The 23714-nt window shown below is 39.6% G+C and overlaps 3 protein-coding genes and 1 long non-coding RNA gene across 4 annotated transcripts; all 4 read right to left on the reverse strand.

Moving 5' to 3' along the window:
- Positions 1–107: 107 nt before the first annotated feature.
- LOC133148775 (enkurin-like) lies at positions 108–1934 on the reverse strand. Its single transcript, XM_061271709.1, has 5 exons — positions 1642–1934; positions 1380–1522; positions 1063–1277; positions 764–910; positions 108–658 (listed from the first exon to the last, which is right to left on the reverse strand). The coding sequence occupies exons 1-5, from the start codon at positions 1716–1718 to the stop codon at positions 488–490; spliced, it is 753 nt and encodes a 250-aa protein (XP_061127693.1). The 5' UTR covers positions 1719–1934; the 3' UTR covers positions 108–487.
- A 1045-nt stretch (positions 1935–2979) lies between these two features.
- LOC133148751 (enkurin-like) lies at positions 2980–5307 on the reverse strand. The gene is made up of 6 exons (XM_061271666.1): positions 5290–5307; positions 4890–4999; positions 4396–4502; positions 4108–4328; positions 3894–4040; positions 2980–3510 (listed from the first exon to the last, which is right to left on the reverse strand). Exons 1-6 carry the CDS (start codon positions 5305–5307, stop codon positions 3343–3345), a joined length of 771 nt encoding a protein of 256 aa, XP_061127650.1. The 3' UTR covers positions 2980–3342.
- Positions 5308–14315: 9008 nt separating this feature from the next.
- LOC133148752 (uncharacterized) lies at positions 14316–17106 on the reverse strand. Its single transcript, XR_009712827.1, has 3 exons — positions 16835–17106; positions 16691–16740; positions 14316–14373 (listed from the first exon to the last, which is right to left on the reverse strand). It is a non-coding gene; the product is annotated as an uncharacterized LOC133148752 (long non-coding RNA).
- Positions 17107–17529: 423 nt separating this feature from the next.
- On the reverse strand, positions 17530–22706 carry LOC133148777 (carbonic anhydrase 4-like). Its single transcript, XM_061271710.1, has 8 exons — positions 22583–22706; positions 20083–20127; positions 19847–20011; positions 19635–19780; positions 19314–19406; positions 19176–19242; positions 18935–19098; positions 17530–18830 (listed from the first exon to the last, which is right to left on the reverse strand). The coding sequence occupies exons 1-8, from the start codon at positions 22680–22682 to the stop codon at positions 18651–18653; spliced, it is 960 nt and encodes a 319-aa protein (XP_061127694.1). The 5' UTR covers positions 22683–22706; the 3' UTR covers positions 17530–18650.
- Positions 22707–23714: the final 1008 nt, after the last annotated feature.

The following is a 23714-nucleotide window of genomic DNA, read 5'->3' on the forward strand; positions in this document are numbered from 1 at the left end:
AAACAGAGCAGACTAGCAGAACAATTCTGTATCATAATAGTACAACATTGCACATAACATTCGGTTAAATTAACATGAAAATAAAAAACATCAATTCACAGCCATTAAATACTTAAGCACCCAATTGTGTTAAGTCAATAGCATGGACAGACTTACTCTCATCCATTTGTGCATTTGAAATTTCAATATTTAATTGTATGACAACAAAAATACATCCCCCCCAAAAGAGGAATTAGCTCAAGTCCATTTCCTTCCAGCAGAATGTCAAAAATACATTTCTCATTCACCACTCCTTATGGCTATGCAAGTATGCATCGTAATTGGGAGAGCTGGCACTGAATGAGTTTAATTCAATGTTGGAATTGCCCGTCACGGGTCATCCAGTTCTCTAATCAAATCATCCACATGACCTCACGGTTTTAATTGTCCACCAATTGGGTTCAGTCGATGACTCGGATGGAAGACACCTCTTTAGCACATCTGTGGGCTACTTGTTTTTGCAGATGGAGTCCAACCGATGAAGGAGTTTAATATCATCCTCCAGCTGCTTCATTTCCACCTCGAGACGTACCTTACGATTCTTCATCGACGGGGTGTCAATCATAAATGGGAGGCGCTGGTACTCGACATTTAGCTCGTTGTATTTCAGCTTCAGGTCCTGGAAAGAGAGCCGGTTCAAAAGGTAAACTGATATGCAATGCTTGGGTTTGTAACTGGTGATCAGTATGATCGACAAAATGATGTGTTGAGCAGCAGGCTGTACCTCAACGATGGCCTGACATTCCACGTCAGAAAGGTATTTCATGGTTTCATGCTCCTCCTGCTTTTTCAGATTCATGTTGTACTCTTCCAGTGCCTTTTGATACTTTGCTTTACGCCGCATTAGGTAGTTTGGTACTTCTCCATAATCCTGCAATAGCAAATAAACATTAGGTCCAAATGTGGATGACTTTAAAGTTTTATATGTATAAAAATATCCAAACCTCACTATTTTGCTGCTTTCCATAAAATGCACTCAATAGAATGAACTTTTTTTTTTTCTCAAGTATCTCAGGAAAATACCTTTTTCCTTATGTACACAGGGACAAGCCCTGAGTTTACATTATGGGACTCCTTGTGTCCCTTGTTTGAGTCAACAACGCATGGGGGCTGTTTGGGTCCTTTTGGTGCGGTGGTCTTCCTCTTTGTAGGGGTGGGACTAACGGGTGGTAGAAACGGACCTGTAGGGACGGCTGGTTTCTTCAATGAGCAGCCGTAATGAGTCTTGACCTGTTTGACTAGAAGACAAAGTTAAGGTGAATAGCACAAACGTGGTTGGGGAGATGAGATAAGTTCAAATTAAAAACAAGAGTATAATATGGACAAAAAAAAAACCTCACTCTCTGGTAGTTTAGGTTCTTTGGAATGCTTTTTCAGGTAATTGGTTGGGATGGGCACCTCCAATTTGTTTGGGCCCATCGTTTTCATGTAATTTGTTGGCTTCCTCTCCTCAAGAACTGTTGGCCGGAACTTCGACACATACCTTTGGAAATAACATCTTTTTTTTTTTTAAATTTGCTAAAACATTTACCTCATTAATTCTAAAATAAAGTGATTTTCTATGAGTAATTTATTTTTGTCAATGCCACCGGTTGATATTACCTTTCTGGCTTCTCAATGATAACAGTCTTCTCAATAAAATTATGAATGGACTCAAGAGGGTAAAACTCTCCAGCCATTTTTCCTGAATTGGACCGGATCAGCTAATTACTAGCCAGTATTGAAGGCGTCGGTCTGTGTCAGCTGAGTGTCACGGGGTTCCGATCCAAATACGCCTGAATAATGCATGACTCACTAATGTCACATGTAAAAAGCTGACGGAAACATTACCGATGATGACGACATTTTTGGTGACTCTGTAAAAAGGCCATAGTATCTCTTGTTCGACACGTCATCGCCCAGTGAACGCATCGTTCGGTCACCTGACGTCACCACGGACTTTGTTTACACGCGAACGTCACATTCGAGTCACGTGACAAGAAGTTGCCTGTGTGCTCAGTTTGGGAGTGAAACTTGCTTGTCTTCAGACCTGTTGGAAAATTACGTTTTTTCCCCTTGGGAGATAGATGAACTTCTCCACTTCCATGGACAGAATAACTCAAGAGCAATGGCGCGTTATATATCTTTTACGTTTTTTTTAAATGAGAGTTTTCATGTTTTTACTGGGGAAATACAGTAAGGCTTTCTAAATATAAAAAAATGACCATGTAAGGCTGTTTCTTAAAAAAGGAAAAACAAAACAAAAGAACATGTATGGTAAAGCTTTTTTTTTCTTTCTCAAATGCCCTTGTATATTAAAACTTTTTAAACGGGCTTATATAGTAAGGATTTAAAACATACCAAATTATGGTCATTCTCAACCAAATGACAAAGTATGAGCACAGTACATGCGTAACAGACTAGGTTAGATTAAAATGGTAAGTAATTCAATTGTGATCTTGTATCCCTCAAATGTGAACCAGCAAGTAACAAAACAACAAACATTTGCTGTTGTGCTGAAAAAGAACCATGGAGAAAGAACCATGGAGAAACCACCCCTGCCTTCTTCTCCCCAGTCATCCCCTTCTGGTCAGCAAAACATCCTGAATTAATTGAAATAAACATTTACGGTTGTGTGTATTTGTTTATGGCTTAAGCACTTCATTCATGATTACCAATAAAGCAATACATTGTTGAAGAGCCCACAATGCAGTCAAGGTGGAATGCAGGAGAGCGATGGTGGCTCTCACCTCAACAGAGGTACAATATTATATTTAATATATATAAAAATATTTTATCAGTGCTAGATTTAGGCTAGGACCCTTTGTTGATGGTTCAGACATGATGCAGATTGATATGTTCGATTTATTGGCGCAACCATATGTCATACATGTCATGCATTTTCACACTGGACCTACAAGGAAGGCAATGGAAAATGCAAGTAAGCATTGTTAGGCCAAATATTGTGGAACAATCATGCAGGATCAGAAAAGCTCTTCCAACTTGAAAACTGTGGTCCCAAACCTGCCTGATTAAAATAGCACGGTAAACATGATTGACGTAAAGCTTTTTATACTGCAATCACATTCTGCTTAAATTTACTATGAGTGGCCCTTTAATGTACCTGCCTTGTACCGTTCATTTTGAAGTATACATGTATACTTACATATACACAGCACATTTGAACAGATTAAAAAATATATGTATACACATATAAACAGCACATTTGAATAGAAGTTCTAACATAAAAAAAATATTCAAGGAGATGCAAAGCAGAGTCTGCGTCCGGCAGACTTTGGTGTGCTTGCTTTGGTCGGCGTGGGTTCATGTGCTCTTGTTGGACACCAAAGTTTCAATGAGTTCAATGTCAGTCTCCACCTGTGTCATATCAGTCTCCATTCGCAACTTACGGCTCTTCAACCAAGGCGTGTCTATGACTAATGGAAGCTGCATGTAGGTCTTGTTCAGCTTTTGAAGTCTCTTTTTCAGGTACTTGAGGGGGAAAATATTACGGGTTAATAACACAAATATGCATACCATGGGAGATTTTTGCTATCTGTGGGTTTGTGTCTTTGTGCCACATTTAAAGTAATCATTTAAATAAATATAGCTTTATATGCAGCTGGGATTGGCTCCAGCACGGCCGCCGCAACCCATCGTGGGCAATGTTTTTGCTTTATTGGTAATCATGAATGAAGTCGAAAAGTTTTGGAAAAATATAAACAGTAAATCTGTTATTTTGAATATAATAATATAAAAATGTGCGAGAAAAATAAATCCATCTCGTAGGGTTGACATTTTATCCTGTGCTGCCACCTGTTGTCGATTGAAATTGGTGTCACGGTGCAGTTTGCAGCTTTGTGATGAATTACTACCTCAATGACTTCACGAAAGTCCTCTTCTGTCTGCTTTTCGATATCTGGTTCCTCTGGTTTCGCCACCTCGATAACACTCTTTTCCTGTGGAGACTTTGTGGGCTTTGGTCTGCGGCGTAGAAGATATTTGGGTACCTCTCCATAATCCTGCCACATAAAAAAAACCCCCATCAAGCTCTATAACAATTATAGAATCTCTCCATAGAATCAATACCTTTTTCCTTATGTATACAGGCACAAGTCCTGAGTTTATATTTACGAACTCCCTGTGCCCCATGTTGGTGTCAACAACACAAAATGGCGGCTTGGACGACTTTGGCACGGCTGTAAACATCTTTTTTGCGGGGAGGCCAGTAGGAAGCAGAAATGTCCCCGCAGACAACATTGGCTTCTTGTTAGCAGTGGTACAATAAACATTGCGGACATGTACTTTGTCTGGAAAATAAAGTATATACTCGTAAGATGCAGAGCAATGCAATCAATAGCGTTTTAGAAGACTCACTATCAGGCAACTTTGATTGAAGGGAGAACTTGGTCAGGTAGTTTGCCGGATGCTGCAGCTCGATTACTGTTGTTGTTATGTTGTTTTGCCTTGAGCTGGACACGTACCTGAAAAAATGAGCAAAATAAATTCATTATTTGATATTGCTAAGCTCTTTGTGTAGTTATTAAACCTAGTAATCTATTCAGTATTGGTCATTGCTTAGCACAATCGTCAAAATACGGTACACTCAAACATTTGACACCAAGTACCACCCTAAAAAATATTGAATTTTTTTTTTATTATATATTAATTATTTAAATACAAAAGCAGAGTGAGCCCATGTGTTCAGCCCCCCAAAAATCTATTAATTAATTCTATTAAGGTGTTAATTAATTCTATTAAAAAGTGTTGCATATTAAACTCACACAGAAATACTAAAATGAGTATGTTGCATTTATATCATTTGGTCGTTCAAAATCAGCAATGAATAATTCCCCCCCCCTCTAAATTACCTCTTTGGCTTATCCATGATCACATTACTTTGAATAAAATTAAGAACTGTGTCCTGTGGATAGATTTCCCCCAACGAGCTCAACAAAATCACTCCTTCAACCAAGTGCTCCTGCAAAAAAAAACACCCAAAAAAATTGACGATGCAGTTGTTGTGTCTGTGTATTAAGGCGAGTCGCTGTTTACGCGTTCAAATCCTGTAGTAGCCAACCGCATGACGTCATCGTGCGTCACTGTGTATTAAAGAAATCCCACTCAACGAACGTGTCAGCGATATCCCGCGGTTGTTAAAATGAATTCCATTTCAATTTTATTCCAATAAGTTTAAAGAGCTTTTCTAGAAAATATCGATTTTCCTTCCATGTCCCAACTTTGTGTTAAATTAATACGATTGGCCGGTACCATATGTAGTGACGTCATAATCACTAAGTATGGAATATGAAACATGCCTCGTTTGTAATTTCAAAACAAACCGCGTAAAGTGAGGATACCTAGTATATTTTTGCTATAATGGAGACATAATAATGCAATTTTGATTTTAAAGTTACTTCTCCTTTTGAGTCTCCCTGAAATACCTGGTCAATGCATTCGTACTGTAATAATTACTTGACACTAGATGGCGCCAAATACAAAGCTAAAGCAGTCATCACTTTAGTCAATGTACAGTAATGAAGCCCTACTACACTGCCTTTTTTGTCCCGCGTGGTAAGGTCAAAGGGCAATGTTCTCAACTCTTAGTATTCATTAAAATGTTTGTTTCAGAAAATTTACTTTTTTTTTTTTTTGGTCTGCTAAGTGATGCATGTTTGAATGACACATGACAAACGTCTTGAAACTGACCTAAGTGAATAGTGAGATTTACCTCTTAGTGTACTTTGAGTTTATGATTACTCTAATTTCAGATTCATGCCTGACGTTTTGTTTGCAACTCCCTGCTTGACGAGTTTGTTTCCTCTGCTAAATTAACACGACGACGTCCAAATGTGTTTTTATTGGAATATTGGCTAAACTATTCCAAACTCAAATATAATCAAACCCGGGGAGTGAAACATTCAAGTAAGTTGAAGTCGGACTTTCTGGCGTTGGATGGTGGAATTCAATTTATAGAGCCTCCAGTAAATCAGTTTGTGTTTTATACAGGGACAATCTCATCCAAACAATTCATGCGACTGACATCTTGCTGACATTAATGCAAGGTTAATGGTTGCTCCTCTTTTCATTTCCTGTGCTAAGAGACTTCCATGTCAGTTTCCCACTGAATAATTTCAAAGGGTCCAAAATAAAAGGACTATTTTGGGCACTTTTAATGAGATTCCCATGTGTCATGTTCAATGATGCAAAGATTGTTGCATGTAGAACTGCCCAGGATTAAAAAATTACAAATTTGATGGCGAAGTCATGGTTACAGTCAAATTTAGCTACATTTATATTTAAGGTTTTAATTTTTTACATTTAATTCTCACTTATCACATCATTAAATTTGCAAACTTTTTTGTTTGTTAAGTGTTACTGTAGTTGAGAGCTTAGGTTTTTATTTTTTTCACATTAAAAAAAAAAAAGATTCGAATCAAAAAACAAAAAAACAAAGCCAAGTTCCAGGAAAGGAAATGTTGTAAAGTTAAAATAACCCTTAAGCACAGGAAAGTGAGTCAAATGAAACAGGCAACATAACAACTAATAAGACACATAGTGAACAAAACCTGGAGACTAACTCACACTTCCACCGTGACAAAACAAGACAGCTGGGAAGATGCCAAGGGGGGGAAATCAGTTTGCAGGCATAGACAACTTGACAATGAACTTGGATAAATAGAGAAACAGGAAGACATACACAAGTGGGGAGTTTGACACGTTTCAACAAAAAACAAAAACAAAAACAAAAAAGGGATTAACAAATATTTGTAAATAAAAACGAAAATGCTTTTCAAAAAATGAAAACCAATTACAGCTTACTTTAGAAAACAAAAAAATTGTTCCTCCTTTCTGTCTTTGCTTTTACCGTTCATTTGAAATTTAAATATAAGACTAGAAAATTGTCATTAACTTCATGCAATTTGAAGATAAATTGCTATATTTTGATATAAAGGTCTTTAAAATAATCCGTCATTGCTTTTGGGGGACATTTGATGGATCTAAAAGTACTAGTGGTATTACTGCTTTGGCTTTCCCACATTATAATCACAAGTGAGTTGGAACCATGCAAACTCAAAAGCAATAAAATCACGAGCCTATTTTGAAAGTCACATTGTCACCCATTTAGGAATTAATGAGCCCGTACTCGGTCACACAGTTGGCAGTCGACCTAATGACGTCTAATATTAGCTCGAATTAGATTAGTTGAACATTAAGTAGGATTGTGTAAATGTGTTACTAGGGTAGGTAGGAATGCAGGAAGTTGACTTTTCGTTTCAGGTAAGTCACATCAACACACAAGCATTCCAGTGTGGCAATAAATATGAAAATGTGTAATCTCCTGACAAAAATGAGGTTTGAGAAAAAAAACGATCGGGGATAGCTACATCAAGGTGATGCAATATTACGACAGATTGTGTGGGCGCATGCACGACTGAGTGGAAGACGTTTGCAAAGTCCCACTGTGCCCCACTATGCCACCGCATCTCTGCCAAGACTGATGGAGCGCCGGATTCATCTCAACTGCTCCATATTTCATCCCACTTTGCTTGTTTTGACGCAGAATGTGGAATAGAGTCCCATTTGAAATCATCCTAACGTTATTCAATAACGACGAGAACAGACTTCAGACAAACGGCATTCCTCATATCTCCCCCTCACTGTTCGCGTGTGGAAATACCAGCATTGAATAATTCATTATCTGTGGGAGGTGAATAATGAATGTGCGAACAATTAATGCGTGCAACCCCGATGAGCTGGAAAAGATGAGGGGCTTCCCCCTGCTGAGTCTTCTCTCTCCTACTACCTGCCTTGCCAAAAAACAATGCAACACATGCAAAGGTGAACTTAAAATAGCTCACTTTCATTTCATGGAGTTACCGAAAGGCACTCTGACCACCACAAAAGACGAGTTTGAAAGGAGTGAAATGAAAAATGCATCAGCGAAGCATCACGCAGAGTCGCTTCTACGAGCTGGAGTTTCCTCTGCAGGGCGTGACACCCATGTGTGTGTCTGAACGTGTACAGGTGCATCAACACACTCCGCTCATAAATATGCATATACGGCTGTTAAGTCCCACGCAATGCTCTTTCTCGGCTACACGTTCTAAATATATGCCTCACATGTAAGGTCATATAGTCACTGAAGGCTAACGGGGGGGGGGGGGGGGTCTGGGAGAAGAAATGCAGGACAATAAACAAGGGACACAGTTGTGTGACTCCACGACGGTCACTATCTACCCATAGAATCACATTTCATCACCTGCAATTTGAAGCGCCACACGACTCGTGGCGGTGTTCATCGATGAACCGAACGGAGGTAACCAAAACAACCAAATGGCCTCCCTGGTTACCAGTCAACTGCAGGGCACGTCGACGGAAAAGACCATTCCCACTCCCTGTACACCTATGGACAATTTCAATTAAGTTAGCAGGCATGCTATTGGAATGTGGAAGGGAGCGAGCATACCGGGAGAAGCCCACGCAGGAAACTCCACACAGGAACAGGAAAGCCGGTGCCAAGATTCAAATCCAAGACCTCTTGACTGGAAGGCAAGAGCACTACACCAAAATGTCATATTTTTTAAATCAAATGAGACTGGCTGGCGACCAATTTTGCTCAAAGCGTGCTGTGAAAGTCTCAAGGTCTCCATGACCTAAAACAGGATGAGTGGATGGAAAATGGTGGTCACACCGTTCTATTGATTATATTTGTTTTGTACTGGAACACTGCAATTACCGTATTATCCGGACTATAAGGCGCACCAAAAAACCTAAAACATTTTCAAAAGCCGACAGTGCGCCTTATATATGGACCAAATTCCTAAATTTCAACTGGCCAGAAGCATTGTGTCATGAAATCAATCATAAGTGGCCCACTGAAGAGTATGAATCATGAATCAAAAAGACTATGGATCATTATTTTGTGATTATAAAGTAATTTATGATTATAAAAGTAGTTTGTTGCGTCTGAAGTTGAAATCAAAAAGATAAAATGGAGCGCCTTATAGTCCGGTGCGCCTTATATAAAGGGCAAAGTTTGAAAATGGGCCATTCATTGAAGGTGCCCCTTACAGTCTGGAAAATACGGTAACTTGATTTAGTTGTTCATTATAAGTCAATTCCATGTTTTTTTTTTTTTTTAACCCCAGCTCGGTCATCTACTACGTAAGATCTCTTTGAGAACAGGCTGTTCAGTTTGAACCGACAAGAGGTCTGTTCTCCTAGTGTGGGTCATCGCCTTGGGGGTCTTCAGCTGACAAAATAAACCAGCGTTCCCACTGTCCGCAGCTTAAGCTAGCCAACACATCTCTCCGCTGGCATTCCCCATTGTGACCCATTTACAAGCAGGGAGAAGACGATAAATCCAAACTATTTCCCCAGCGCTGTCTCATTGGACCTATTCATATTGCGCCATGACGTATTGTTAAGAGGCTTATTGGGAAGCGCACGAGTGACTTCAAGACACGGTCCAATATGTGGCTTCCTCTTCCTGCTTGTGCAGGAGCTTGAGTCACAGGCGACATGGCGGGAGAAAGTCTGTAGCGACACAAACACAGAGGATGTGTGCCGAGTCTTGTCATTGTTTTGAACCCACACGCGAACAAACACACCCAAATTCTTTTGTTGAGCAAAATGTGAATGTCTCAAACTTTAATTTAAGTTGAAATAGACGTCACGAGCCTCAGGACAATATCTGGTAAACATCTTAGCCCCGATGGGAAATACGTCATGGTGACGACGTATCAATCGGAAATTAAGCCCATTGCGTTTGATGTCCGTCCATCCATTCATTTTCCAAAGTGCCCATCAGCGGAGATATTCTGACTCCCCCCCCCTATCTTCCAAAAACATTCACGGTAGGGTAAAGAAAAATTCTCACCCGTGACAGCAATGGTACAAAGATTTCCAAAGAACTCTCAAGAGAGCTTGGGCAGGAGCCAAGCCATTCTCTAACTCGGATAAACACTTTTTATTTGATTAGTTTGGCTTCTATTTTTTGGAGGTCTTCTCAGGTAAACGATGTTTACCTTACAGTCCACATTCTTTTAAGACGCACCTCGTAGAGGATACAGCGCTTTTTCCATTGTTGCTCGTCTCTATAAAATGACTTAAATGAGGTCAAACGCACACTACTCCTAGAATTGGGTCAACGGCTGACGTCCAAAAAGTAAGGCAAGCGATGGATTGTACGTCATCCTATCGTTCATGCACGATGTAGATCAGTTCCTTTACGACCAAGCTACGTTTTATATTGTTCTCGATATTACCGTAGGGATTCGATTTCATTTCTTGTGCCAGCAGCAAGTTAATGAGAGCAACTTGATGAGCTCTATGATTTTTATCAGTGGAGGCAGGTGGGGGCGCCAGCACAATGCGCCACACGGCCCGGGCATGTCGGAATAGGGTGCCGAGAGCGCCTCACCTCACAGCCGACCTGGCGTGACCTTTATCCTCCCAACGGCAGCGTGCAATGAATGGTTGTGCCATGACGCGACACAGGTTTGTTCCCATTGTCCCAGAGTGGACACAACGTCTCTACCTCTTCCTTTTGGTCATTTCGGGAGGCTGCGCCATACAAGCTCCATCTTGACTCTTTTCCTGTGTTTTCAAACAGCCAAGCGTCCACTTTACAATATCAAATAGAAGAATCACTGGTAAAATTAGTCACCTGATGACCTTCTGGGAAAATCTGGAGGTGGGTTTCGCGCTATGCTTTCCTGGCAATTACCCCTCAAATAAAAGAATCCCCCTCTACGTATCATGCCGGGAGATGTACAGTACTGAAGACAAACTATCACTAGAACCTTTGACCTGAAGATACTGGAATCGGTTGTGTTCCCTAAAATGGACCGTCCCGTCCAAGAGTGTGATAAACTGCTCTTATCTGACAACATTGTTTGTCCTCGAACATGGTAGGAAATGTACGTACGTATATCGCCAACAAACCGGGTCAACTCTATAGGGATAAAAAAACGGAAGCATGCACAATACGTACAACATTTTAAAAATAAGTCAATCAATAAATGATAATATATAATAATAAAACTAATAATACCTTTGTGAGGATGTCAATCAAAACTGACAATTATCTTTATAAAGACAAACTTGTTGACAGTTGTATCGTATTTTTGTGGCCACCATGTCCCAGCAAGGACGGCAGCTTACTTATAGATGACCGGGATGCGGTCACTTTTGTGCGGTCTGTGGCAATGGTGAGAAAGTTCTGCACACAGCTACAATAAACACACCGGGGTGAAACATCTGTACTTGGCCAAAAACTTTGATTAGACTCGGCTGTCAGTCAGGTTTCCCCATATTTATACTAATGTTATTAAAAAATATGAAATCAGCCCAATGATGTATTGTTTTCCTTATCTCCTGTTCTCCAACACGTCAGCTTCCCCCCAAGCTGAAGACAAACAAGATTCTGGGTGTCTATCGGACATCCTCCCTCCCTACGGACTGACTGTATGTGATGTCACTGTCCCTCCTATAGACAGCAGCCTCGTCACCTACAGTATGTTATCCGGGGAAGAAGATGACCCGCTCCCTGCTCACACAATGGGGTCGAGGCTCGAGGGCTGACACCACAGTCCTGCATTCTCTGTCCACAGCAAAACAAACATTTGCAAAAGAAACACAATCTTGGGTGAGCACCAAAATGATAAATCTCACCTTGATGTCAACTTCGATGAATGGTGTTTTGTCTTCAAATAGAAAGACAAACATTTTGGAGTGCATTCTTTCTTTTTGTATTATCAATATTGGACATTTGTTTTTTATGATGGAATTCCATGAAGAAAAGTTGCATATCTAAAAATGTGGCTAAGCTAATCATGGGTGCTGAAAATTAGCTTTGTGTTCAATTAAATAGGACTAGATTCAAAACAATTAGATGTCACTATTCATATTTCTTTGGCACTCTGCCATGAGATTTGTGTAAAATGGCCCAAGTAAGGTTGGGAAACACACGTCAGCAGTCTGCGGCCAGATGATTTAGGAGACTGGTCAAATTCTGGTCATCTTCCCTCTCTACTAGCATCCTCTGAAGCTAAATTTATATTGTAACCTCCCTAAACTGGACCATGACAGTCGACACACACACACGCACACAAACATTCCGATACGTGTGTCCATTTTTTCCATCGAGTAGTGCAAAGTTAGGTTTCGCAACTAACCCATGGTGAGACATTGTTACGTCAGCGGTGACTAAAGGACAAAAGTGCACCGAGTCTCAGTAACGTCTCGCATTAAGGTCAACTATTATTTTCCAGCGCTTGTCAGTCCTCGAAATTGTCATTGTTGCCATCTTCCTAAATGAACCCCCCCCCCCCTCCCGATATATAGTGCACTAGCTCACAGGCATTTCCAATCTCATTAGAGTTCCATTTATGGCGGCAATAAAAGATAATAAGATGCCTTGCGTCTGTGTTCCGCATAAAAGTCCCCCGCGACACCATCAAGGCGATGTACCGAAGGGATTGGAGTCAAATAGAAGTTCACCATCCAGTTCAAGGCAACGTCAAATATTAAAAAAAAAAAAAAGGTTCTTTGTGAGGTTTGAATAATGCCTCATTGAGTAACACCCCATTTGCCCAAATAAACACTGCCCCATTTTTTTTTTCAGTTCGAGACAAAATCTCATCCCTTTGTGGAGAATAATTGAAGGCAGGATGTGTAAATGATAAATATTAATAATCTATGGGGCTAATGTTTTGGGAGTCGCTCATCTGGTGGAGGAAGAAAATCCAAACATGTCTCCAAAAATGCATGCAGGGCCGTGGGAATGACAAATATTACTCACAAAAGTGATAACAGGGAGGAAAATACATGAAATGGGCTTTTTGATGCAATCTCTTTGTGTACGTGTACTAAGAGTGAAGGACATGTGACTTCTTGATATATTCTGGCTATGAATAGATGGTTGGCTAAAACGTAAATGAAAGTCTCATTAATTTTGCAAACGTTTGTTTTTGCGTCTTTTTGTGCAGTTTAAAAAGTGTGGTGTAAATCCTTATTTTTTTTGCTGTGAGCCAAATTTAAAAAATAAAAAAAGAAGGTAAAACTTCAGACATTTAGTGAAATAGCTCAACTTAAATTTCAAAAGGTTTGTTGCGTACGCATCCTTGCAGCTGTTTTGATGCTGACAAAAGATGCTGTTTGTGCAGCATCATCACTCGCTTGGACCATTAGAGGACAAGGACGGAGCAATTAATGCTGAGTGGGCTCTGTCACATTGAGTATTGGATCAACCCTTATTTGTAAAGTAACAGTAAGGATTCATTTTAACATCACTAATGTACAAAAGGTACTGCTGATTTCGTCACTTCGGGGAGTCGAGGCGCAATGAACCCAATTTTCCTTACTATAGCTTTTAAAGGATAAAAAAAAAAAACCTGAACAAGCCAGATTTTGTGGCGGGGTGTTTTTTGGAGCTTCAAAATCAGCACAAATTCAACTGCAGGAGAAAAAAAAAGCCCCCCGGCGCAGGAAAACAGCTGAATGAAGCTAAAGCCGACATTTGAGAGGATGGCTGTGTCCACCACCGCACAGTGCTGCAATGCGTCTGTGTGTAGACGATTAAGACTATTAAATATAGATATCTATAATCAACCCAATGGAAGTGATAACAACCTGCTGAGATGCCATAAACAGAATCAAAGCGAAAAAAATCAAGAAGATGGAAGCTGCTCCTTTGTACCTTCCTGTTTTGGAAGGATGTCAGAAAGAGGACTTGACTAACCTGCAGACACCCAAAGCATTGCTTGATAATACGAGGAAGGGCAGAGTAAAGAGGAGACACTTTTGAAAAGTAGAGAATCTCCTTATAAGACATATTTGTCTCATGCAAGTAAGACAGCTCTCATTCCACCTCATGTTAGACTGGATTTTGTTACCATGACAACCAGGGGAGGACCCAGAGCTTTGCAACGAAAGGCTTTGCACATTGCCTCTCATCATCACACCAGTGTGTGTGTGTGTGTCTGTGTGTGTGTCTGTGTGACTGTGGGTTGAGCTGACTGTTTGCTTCTAATTGTGGAAGCAGAGCTTAGAATGTGGAAAAATTATGCTTAAGCAGAAGACTAAATCTGGTGAATGCAATTCCCTAATAAAGTTTTTTTTTTTTTAACTTCACTTACTACAATCAACTCATTGACTAGTTGGTTTAACACTGATTTGTCTCCTTTGATTGTTGACTAATTAAATAAATTAAACATTACAATTCAATTCATTAAAAACTGTCAATGTCTACAGACATTTTTTGGGGTCATTGAAATTGGCTGTAAAGCTCTTACCATTCAATTAGAGGACGGCAAAGTGATGACATCATCGAAGGCGAGCACTCTGTCCCTGTGGCGACACATTTTAAAATCTGATTAGGGCAATGAAAATATGAACCATCATGCGAGTCTCAATGGTCAGGACAGGTCAGATCCCGTTGACCAAATCCAAAATTCCTCACAATATAATGTAAACACGATATCTTTTTTTTGCAATTCTAAACATCCGACATCATGTTGAGGACAATACATTTTGGTTTTTGGAAAGCACAATGCAAACACTGACCCCTCAGCCCTTGCTGGCCTGTAGAACAATGCACTCCAAACCAAACAAATCAGAGAAGAACAACTTGTCCGTGTTTGTATTTGGGAGTGCTGCTACGTAAATCTTATTCTTAACATTTATTGACATGGGGGAACTTTATAGTAGTAGTTAGTCATATTATTAGATTATATGATACAATAAAAAAAAAAAACTTGAAATATAGATGCATCTTAATAAATTGAAATATTGCAGAAAATCCAATATAGATAACTTATTACAAAATAAGGAAGTGTCTATTTAGAGACCTACGCTTATTTGATTCAAGTGTTTTTTTTTTTATAGAAACAAAACGAACGAGTCGTCTTTGTGACAACTTTTGTAATATCTGGCAAATGACACAATGTCTTATTTAGTAAAGTGCAAACATACAGTAGTGATATGATAGCAGCTGGCGTGTGCTGAATCATATCGTCAGGTCACGTCTGACAATGCCGCGTACTACGTCGTACTGTCACAAGTCACAATTGTCAACAGGCAAAGCAAAGTCATACACTTTCAGCAATACACACTGAGTCAAGTTTCATGTGGAAGTTGCAAGTAAGTCTGAAGTCACACCACTGACTTTCAAGCAAGTTCTGAGTCATAAAAGCAAAAATGACACACATTCTGAAGAAAAGACACACTATAAATATATTAACAGGGATATTTCAAGTCTAAAAATTGGAGAATTCATTCCTTTACAAGTGAGCAAACTGCAATTTCTCTCTTTTTGCATGTCAGAAAGGCTTTTTACTCTAATGGTGGAGTGGCTCGCTTAACTTCCTGCTCCTGTTACCTGTCTCTCTCTCAAAAATATTTTGTGGTAATATTTTGATGTGGTTTACAACTGCGATCATCAAACTGTTTTGAATATTTAGAACATTCCTGCATCTCTTATTCCATGACAGGAGTAGAAAAAAAAAAAAAGGAACAATGATAGCGCTCAAAATACACTCGGTGATCGTATGACCACTGCAACCAAATTACGAGTCCGTTGTGTTCAGAATGACCTCATCAACCTTTGACCTATTCTGCCATTGATGCTCAAGAGTCCATGAAAGAGGGAACTGGCCTTTTGAAAAGTCTTTTTCAAGCCATTGTTCCGGCCTGTGAGATCAGAGGGCTTCAAGTTGCTGTACACTCTTGGTGGTCATTTTTTATAGAGTCGTATGTAAACTGATGTTATCTGCTGTGGAGAGCTGGTGGCCAGGCATTCTAAGCAGACTCCTCCGTGGGGTCCTCCACGTCACCCAATTTTCTTCTTTCCTTCTTATGTAGGGTCATTTTAAATAAGTTTAGAAAGGTTGAGCGCTTTACATGCAGAATATCTCGCAGTAAGAGGTTTTTTTTTCCAACTTTTATGAAATGATCCTCTTGATGAACTCGGAAGGAAATAGGGACATATTTATGAGTCGATGAAGGGCTTTGTTTGGGAAAAAGGAAGGTGCCTCTGTTTTCTCCAAAGAGAAAGCCATCGTTTGTCACGAACCTTAGGGAAACGTTAAGGGGACATCGACGAGCGCTGGCGTGCAGTTATTGTAGCTTAAGCCAGACATTAAACATCCTCCGCTTTGATTCCCAGTCTTTCCCGCTAACTAACTGTTGAGAAGTCTTAACAGGGAATGAATGAACAGGAAGCTTTCCTTCAACTTTTTTGTCTTTTCCTCAACATCTGCACGTGCATCACGAAGAGGCTGACGTCTTCCTGCGTTTTTTGCATCACAAAAGAGCTTTTTGATATAGTAGTGGAATATATCAACAGAGGGGAAGGGCAACGCATTTAATAACTTGAAAGGAGTTTTTGGGAAACAAAATGCAGTTTGTGTGATTTGTGGTTGTCCGCTGTATGACATACTGGAAGAATATTCAGAAGGAAAAAAATGAGTTTGCTTTCGATATCTCATTACAAAATTTCCACATTTAAATTAATGTCATGAAAATCAAATCTATGCTTTCCTATTTATTTTTAACAATGATAATACTTGACAGAACTCTGGTCTTTATTGTGTGGTATCTTTCTGAGCATATATGTTGTTTTCATTTTGTCTGGTTTAACAAACGTTTCATAGTCAAAAATGCATACATTACAAAATGGCTGTCCAGATGTTGAGTCTTTTGGCCGAATTGCAAAACCTAGAGAAGAATATGGACACAAAAACAATTAACATGACTAAATATAGTATGCCCAAATAAGAAAATAGCGAAGTTTGTGGAATTCAGTACTCACATAAGTACTGGGTGAGGTATTGTCTTCCAGGTTGGAGGTATCATTTTCATGTTTACGTTTTTGAGAATAGACATTTTGTTTGTCAAGCAGGTGACAATAATTCGACAGAAGCTGGCCCACTCGCCATACGTAACTAAAAACATATTAGTGGCTTTGTGTGCTGTAGAAGCCTCCTACATGATACACGGAATTTTATATGAATCGTAAATTAGGCAAAAGGAAAAGAAGTCACGGAAATAAAACAGAATAAATATACAGCTTGTCACCTGCGTTAAGCAAAACTATTCTCACCGTTTAATGAATCCGATTGGCTGTGTAGCCCATGTGATTATGTGACGTCACGAAAGCTGATTGGCCAAGTACTCACAGTACTTGCATACTACTTAGTATAGTAAAGATGTAAACATTTTTTTTTCCCATCAAAAACCAATATGTGAGAGTTTTGTTAAAATGAATCAAGTTTTAAAATGATTATTTTTTTTAAATTCTGTCACCCTTAACCGTTAACATTGGTTGATTTGCAATGCTGATTTAATTATTTTCTCCCCTAGTACATGAACCTTTTGAGATATTTTAATTTTTAGCTTTTAATTTTGACCTATAAACGCTTGTGCAACACGGGTTTGCCCATTATTGGTTTAGAAGGTAATTGCCATACTGATCTGCAATGGCAAAAAAATGACAGAGATTTGTACTTAAAACGGCATATGTTGTTTATTGTTCAACGGCATCACATTCTTTAGCTCACAAGTTGGCATCCTCAAACGCATACAACTCGATACATATGACTTTTTAATACATAAATATAATACCAATAACTTCTCATATCAATAGAAACATTCAGTGCATAAAATACAAGTGAATCATGTGCATTAGAATGGCTTAGAAATATAAGTTAATGCATCACGAAACTAGGGGGGGAAAAAAAAATATACAGCTTGGTCATCGCAACAAACGTGGTTAGAAGATGGCAGCCGTCTCCCATCGAAGTAATTCAGTAGCATTAGACCTAATCGCAGTCAAAGCGTGCATGCGAATTTTGTGCATCCTCAAACAGCAACCGTGAAGATTGATGCAATTTTCAGTTGTTGGTGGTGCATGAATAGAACAAATTTGATATGATGCTGGCTTACATTGCCATTTTAATTCATAGGTTTCACAGTAGCCTCAGAGATCCCCAGCAAGAACTGAAGCTAAACAACATCTGCTCTTCATTCCACCTGCTTGTACTTTGCCATGAGGGGGATGAGAAGGCGGACTTGTTTGATCGCTGGCTTTGAAATGGAGCTTGTTCTTATGACTCAGTTGTGCTATTAATAGCCTTGTGCAGTTCTCATGTGCCATTGAGAGTGAATGAGGCATCACGTGTCTCGTTCACGAGACCGGAGCCACTCACACTGATATGAGCGGAGACTAAATTTGTTTGACATTGTTCAAGGTGGCTCAACTCCAAAGTGCACGAGGATGCGTTTGTGTGAGCGGTTTTGATGATGCTGTGAAATGTCAGGGCGAGGGAAGGGGCGTTCTGATTGGTCAATGTGTAGCCTACTTCATGGCACATTCTTAAGGCGGATGTATGACCTACTGATTCGTTATGCATGCATGCATGCTAATTAACCCTTATACACCTCCAAGGTGTCCTTTTAACACCTTTGTCATTTGTGTCATAAGGGGGGGGTGGGGCCCCCAGGTGAGTCATTCATGCACGACAACAATTTGTGTAACCATTTTGGAGACCATGCGGCAATGCTGTCACAAATCCAAGAATGATCTTCAATGTTCATGGGTGTCGCAGTGCAGCAGATACACCTTGCTCCTAATTGAGCCGGGATAGTCCCAACGCCATAGCCAAGGCGGCTACAAGGAGAGGGGAGCAGATCGAAACCACCGAACCTCCAGATCGGTACACTTGCCGGCCATTAAGGGGCTGAACTGGCCGGAAGGTCCCCACCATTGCTTTCCCGTCATGGAACTTGAGGTCAGAAAAAGCCCGCAGCTGAGGGAGAAAATCAAGTCATCTAGCAGACCGAGTCATGTTTGAATAGAAAAAGAATAAAAAACTGCATAGTAACACCAAACAATTTGCATCTCCATACCAACCTGGTCAATGCTCAGAGGGATGGGGTTCTCAAACAAAGTCCAAACTACAGCCTCGGTGCAGCCTGGTGTGGTCAGAGATCCCTTATAGCGGTAAAAGGAGGTCAGGTTGTGCTCAGGTGGAATGAGCTGTGCCAAGGAGGTAGGTGGCAGAGAGGTATTGGCGTCTGGGGGGGGGCGACATCAATAGGACTGTGGCAATGATTTCATGCACAATTTGTTTTGATTGGACTTCAGCACCTACTTGAGTTTTTGATGCTTCGCAGAGCACTGATAATGGGCTCATACTTTCGGTTTGCACTGTTGGACACCTTGAAAATGGAAAAACTTTCCACTTAATGGACATTGTGATTTTTGGGAAAAAAAAAATTCAAATAGTTACCTCATAGAAAAAGCCCAAGACTGCGACTCCTTCTGGATCAGCCAATGCTGTCGACAGATCCGTGTAGTGATGCTTCATGTGCACAATGTGCAGCTGCGTGACAAAAGTTCATACGTGACTACTTTATCCACCTTTTTGTATGTTTCTGCAAACTGACCAACAAAATTATCGTAACTTTATCAGTCTGCAGAAATTTCAACATTAGGTAGACAAGAAGTTGGAGCTACAATAATCTAAGGAATGCAGCTTGCATAAAGTCAAACAGCCCTAACAAATAAAGCCTCTGGATTAATTTTTCTTTTTTTTTTAGTTTAAGGGTACCTCCATGGGATATTGCTCTCCATCAATGGTGTGTTCAGAGCCTGGTCCGCCATTGCTGCCCCAGTGCAGGTGGAACTGGACCGCCTTGTAGGTGCTTGGCAATCCTCCACCCGAGATGGTGCTTAGGTGAGGAACTCCAACTTGAACTGAAGATAAACAAGTCAGCACCACATCTGGACCTCTAGAGTGTTGACACGGGACTTGGCGCTCACCCGAGTGTCCGTTATTCTTGATGTTGCCTCGGAAAATCTGCTGGTAGTTGGTGAACTCAAACGGAATCAGGCGCTCGTCTTTTAAGGTCTTTCTGGTGACAACGTTGATGGGCGACTGGGATTTTCCCGCGCAGTCACCGTTTGCGTGGTCCCACTTTTCTGGACCTAGAAGAAAAAAAGTTCAAAGGTGACACAAGCGCTCAGTTTGGAGATTTCTCAAGAGATATCAATCTTACCATTGCATTGATGGTCACAGGTGAACTGGGACTGATAACACCAATCTGAAAGCGGGAAATATTTTGTGAATATTAAATTATTTTAATCCACTTAACCTGTCAAGTGCTCATCTATATTTAACTCCACTCTTTAAACCATCCATACAAATATCCGACACACCGGATCTGTTATTATATTCTCAAATACTTTCCTTCCTATCAGAATAAACACAGATACAATCTCTTACATGAGTGGGAACACGTTCTCACATGGTTTGTTGGGGAAGTTTATTAATATTTTACAATAGGAGCGCACGTTGCCTTGCCATATACTTGGCGAGACAAATATCTGCCGCTATCTGACTAATCAAATATTTATGAAAAATAGTCATGCCATTGAAAAAATTGCAGGGAAAAGGGGGGGGGGGGGGGCTTCAGGTTTGTTATTAGAATTGTATGAAGGCTTCTCCCAGCATCGGAGAAGGAAGTCATTCCCATGTCAAGCTTTTCCTCTCGGTCATGCACAATAATGGTTGCTAAAAAACAAACCCTCACCAGCACTTCTGCTATGGCAGGCATTGTAATCCATGTCAACCCTATTTAGTTCCTGGTATGATCTTATCCACTTGCAATGATTGGAACGTGTTTATTTTATTAATATGGCAACGGCAGCAATTGTTTATTAAAACTGGGATTGTATTGTTGCATATTAGAATGTAACATTACAATGAAGTTTATTTTATTTTGAATTGGCCTGGTCAACAGTAAATTTGAATCAGAGATGACTGTGTCACTAAATGTATTTTGGACTGTGATTTCAAAAATATCACATTAAGGTTTTGGAGATATTTTTATTTATGATTTTGGCCTATAATTGCTTGCACAGTACGAAGTTTATCATGTGTAATAATAATTTATGGCTATAAGGTTTCAGAGAAAAATTACGCTCTTTTACATTACAATTTTATTAGTTTAATTTAATTATTATTATTATTATTATTATTAAAACTAGAACATGCTGCCTATAATCACTTTACATTTCCTCCTGCATTTGAACGGGAGCTTTTTGTGACTCGGAATGAGGCATTGGCTGTCTACAGCACTACAACCGCAAATATGACATTTATTAATTTGATTCAAATTTTCTAAATGATTAACTATTGTCCTTTTTAGTTATGCATACTTCACTTCAGCCAGGCTCCGAGCATTGTGCGTGTTTGTATAAACAACGCCTTATAAAACAGTTGTTTGAGTTCAGCCAATTAAATCGCTGTCCGCACATGTGTCAGCCAATGGGAAAACGTTACGAATCTGCCGGTCGCCAAGCGAAGAACAATATAAGCAGGGTGTCATTGTATTTGCAAGGAAACGCGGAGGGGAAAAAACGGCAAAATGCACACGGCAAGGTAAACAAACACTGAATTGCTCCCTCATTTTTAAATTAAAACATCGTGCGCTACTTCTAAAAAAAAAAAAAGAAATAAAATAATCAACCCTTCCGCTCCACTGCGGTCTCACGTAGCGGTGGAGACTTCAGAGGGCAGACATGGAGACTCAATTGTCCCATCTACCTCACGAACTGCACATAATCTCACGTAGCATCTAGCAGAACCCCGATTACTGCATTGGTGCGGCTGGTTGGCTTTATTTACGCGAAATAAAACACATGACGCCCCCCCCCCCACACACACAAAGATCGGAGGAGGGCAATAATTTCCTCATTCAATGAAGATTTTTAAAAGAGAATTCATCGTTACAAATTCCATAATATAAATGTAGCTCTTTGTATTGGATTCCGAATTTTAAATGCAAACTCCCCCCCCCCCCCCAATGATTTGACCAGAATAAACATTAGAACTGGAGTGCCAAAGTAAATTATAGGTGGAATGTAAATTTCTGCCGCAGAAAAAAACCGCAAACGTCATTGGCTCATGCGCAGCGCAGGTGCACACTGCACATAGAGAGAAAGAAAGGGAGAGAGAGTGAGACGAGAATCTCAATAGCAACTCTCCCTCATTGGGTGACAGGTCCAGGATACGGGAGGAAGAAGAGGACATGATGACGCAGGCAGCAGGACAGTTGCTTGACCCGACAGGTGCGCACAAAATGAGTTCCGCATAAGAAACTCATTCACTCATGTGGTTCTTTTCTAGATTAGTTTTTTCATGATTATTTTTAAAGAGATCCGCATGCACTAAATCAACTGTCACTCAGGCATAGAAAAAAATATTTGAAATCATGTGTCGAATCAGATGATTTGATTGAAAAATAATTCAAACCATGTGTCGAATCAGATGATTTTATATATATATATATATATATATTTATAAAATCATCTGATATATATATATAAATAATCACTGACGCTGTAAAACATGTATATTTAAAAATATATATATTAAGAAACATAAGGGGGTTATTTAAATTTAACATTAAAAAGATTGATACTGCAATCCGACAAATAAACATGAATGAATGAATGAATGAATGAATGAATGAATGAGGTGACAGAGGAACTCACCACCAGCTCCAGCGGAGAGGCTCCAGGGGGATGCCAGGAAGAGGACGAAAAATGTGAGATGCTGCATATCGGCAACAAAATGACTCGCTCGTGGTCGCATTGTTGCAGGGGGGTCTTATACTTATCCATCAGCATGCCACGCAGGAAAAGACGACGCTGGCCCCGCCCCCTTCGACAGGCATCCTCTCTCCCATCAATTAACATCTTGATGTGTCAAATGATGCGATCAAAGATGCTGATAAGAGAGTTGAGTTAATAACCAAGCTGATATAATATATAGATAGTAATTGTTTTCATATCAAACCCAAAACACTGAATTTATGGAAATTGCACCTGCTATGTAGAATACCCTCATCCTGAATTATTAATCTTTAGCTACTACACAGCAAAAACTGGAGTGTTGAATCAACTCCCACAGAGTCAATTTTAACACTTTTTGCGGGTTTATATAGCTCCACACTCTACAGAGTTAAATTAACACTTTCAAAATAGTTAATTATTTAACACTGTACCTAGAGTTACTTTTTAACTCCCTAGACTGGGTTGAATTAACACTATATCGAGTTACATTAACACTATATCAGAGTTACTTTTTAACTCCCTAGACTGGGTTGAATTAACACTATATCGAGTTACATTAACACTATATCAGAGTTCCTTTTTAACTCCCTAAACTGTGTTAAATTAACACTATATCGAGTTACATTAACACTATATCAGAGTTCCTTTTTAACTCCCTAAACTGTGTTAAATTAACACTATATCGAGTTACATTAACACTATATCAGAGTTCCTTTTTAACTCTCTAAACTGGGTTAAATTAACACTATCGATTTACATTATATCAAAGCTCCTTTTTAACTTCCTAAATTGGGTTAAATTGACACTACATAGTTAAAAAAAAAACAGTACAATACAACCATTAAAATGACAATTCCAAGAAAAATGCATTTTCAAAAACACAATTTATTTTAACTTTTCCCCCAATGCAGTCAGTTAAAACATGAGGGTATAATGTACAAACCTCCATCTGCTTACCATTTATTTTAAGAACTTTCCCCCAATGCAGTCAGTTAAAACATAATAAACGAGGGTATAATGTACAAACTGTCATCTGCTTTACCATATGAGC

This window comes from Syngnathus typhle, unplaced genomic scaffold (assembly GCF_033458585.1).
Source record: "Syngnathus typhle isolate RoL2023-S1 ecotype Sweden unplaced genomic scaffold, RoL_Styp_1.0 HiC_scaffold_157, whole genome shotgun sequence".
NCBI classification, from domain to species: domain Eukaryota; kingdom Metazoa; phylum Chordata; class Actinopteri; order Syngnathiformes; family Syngnathidae; genus Syngnathus; species Syngnathus typhle.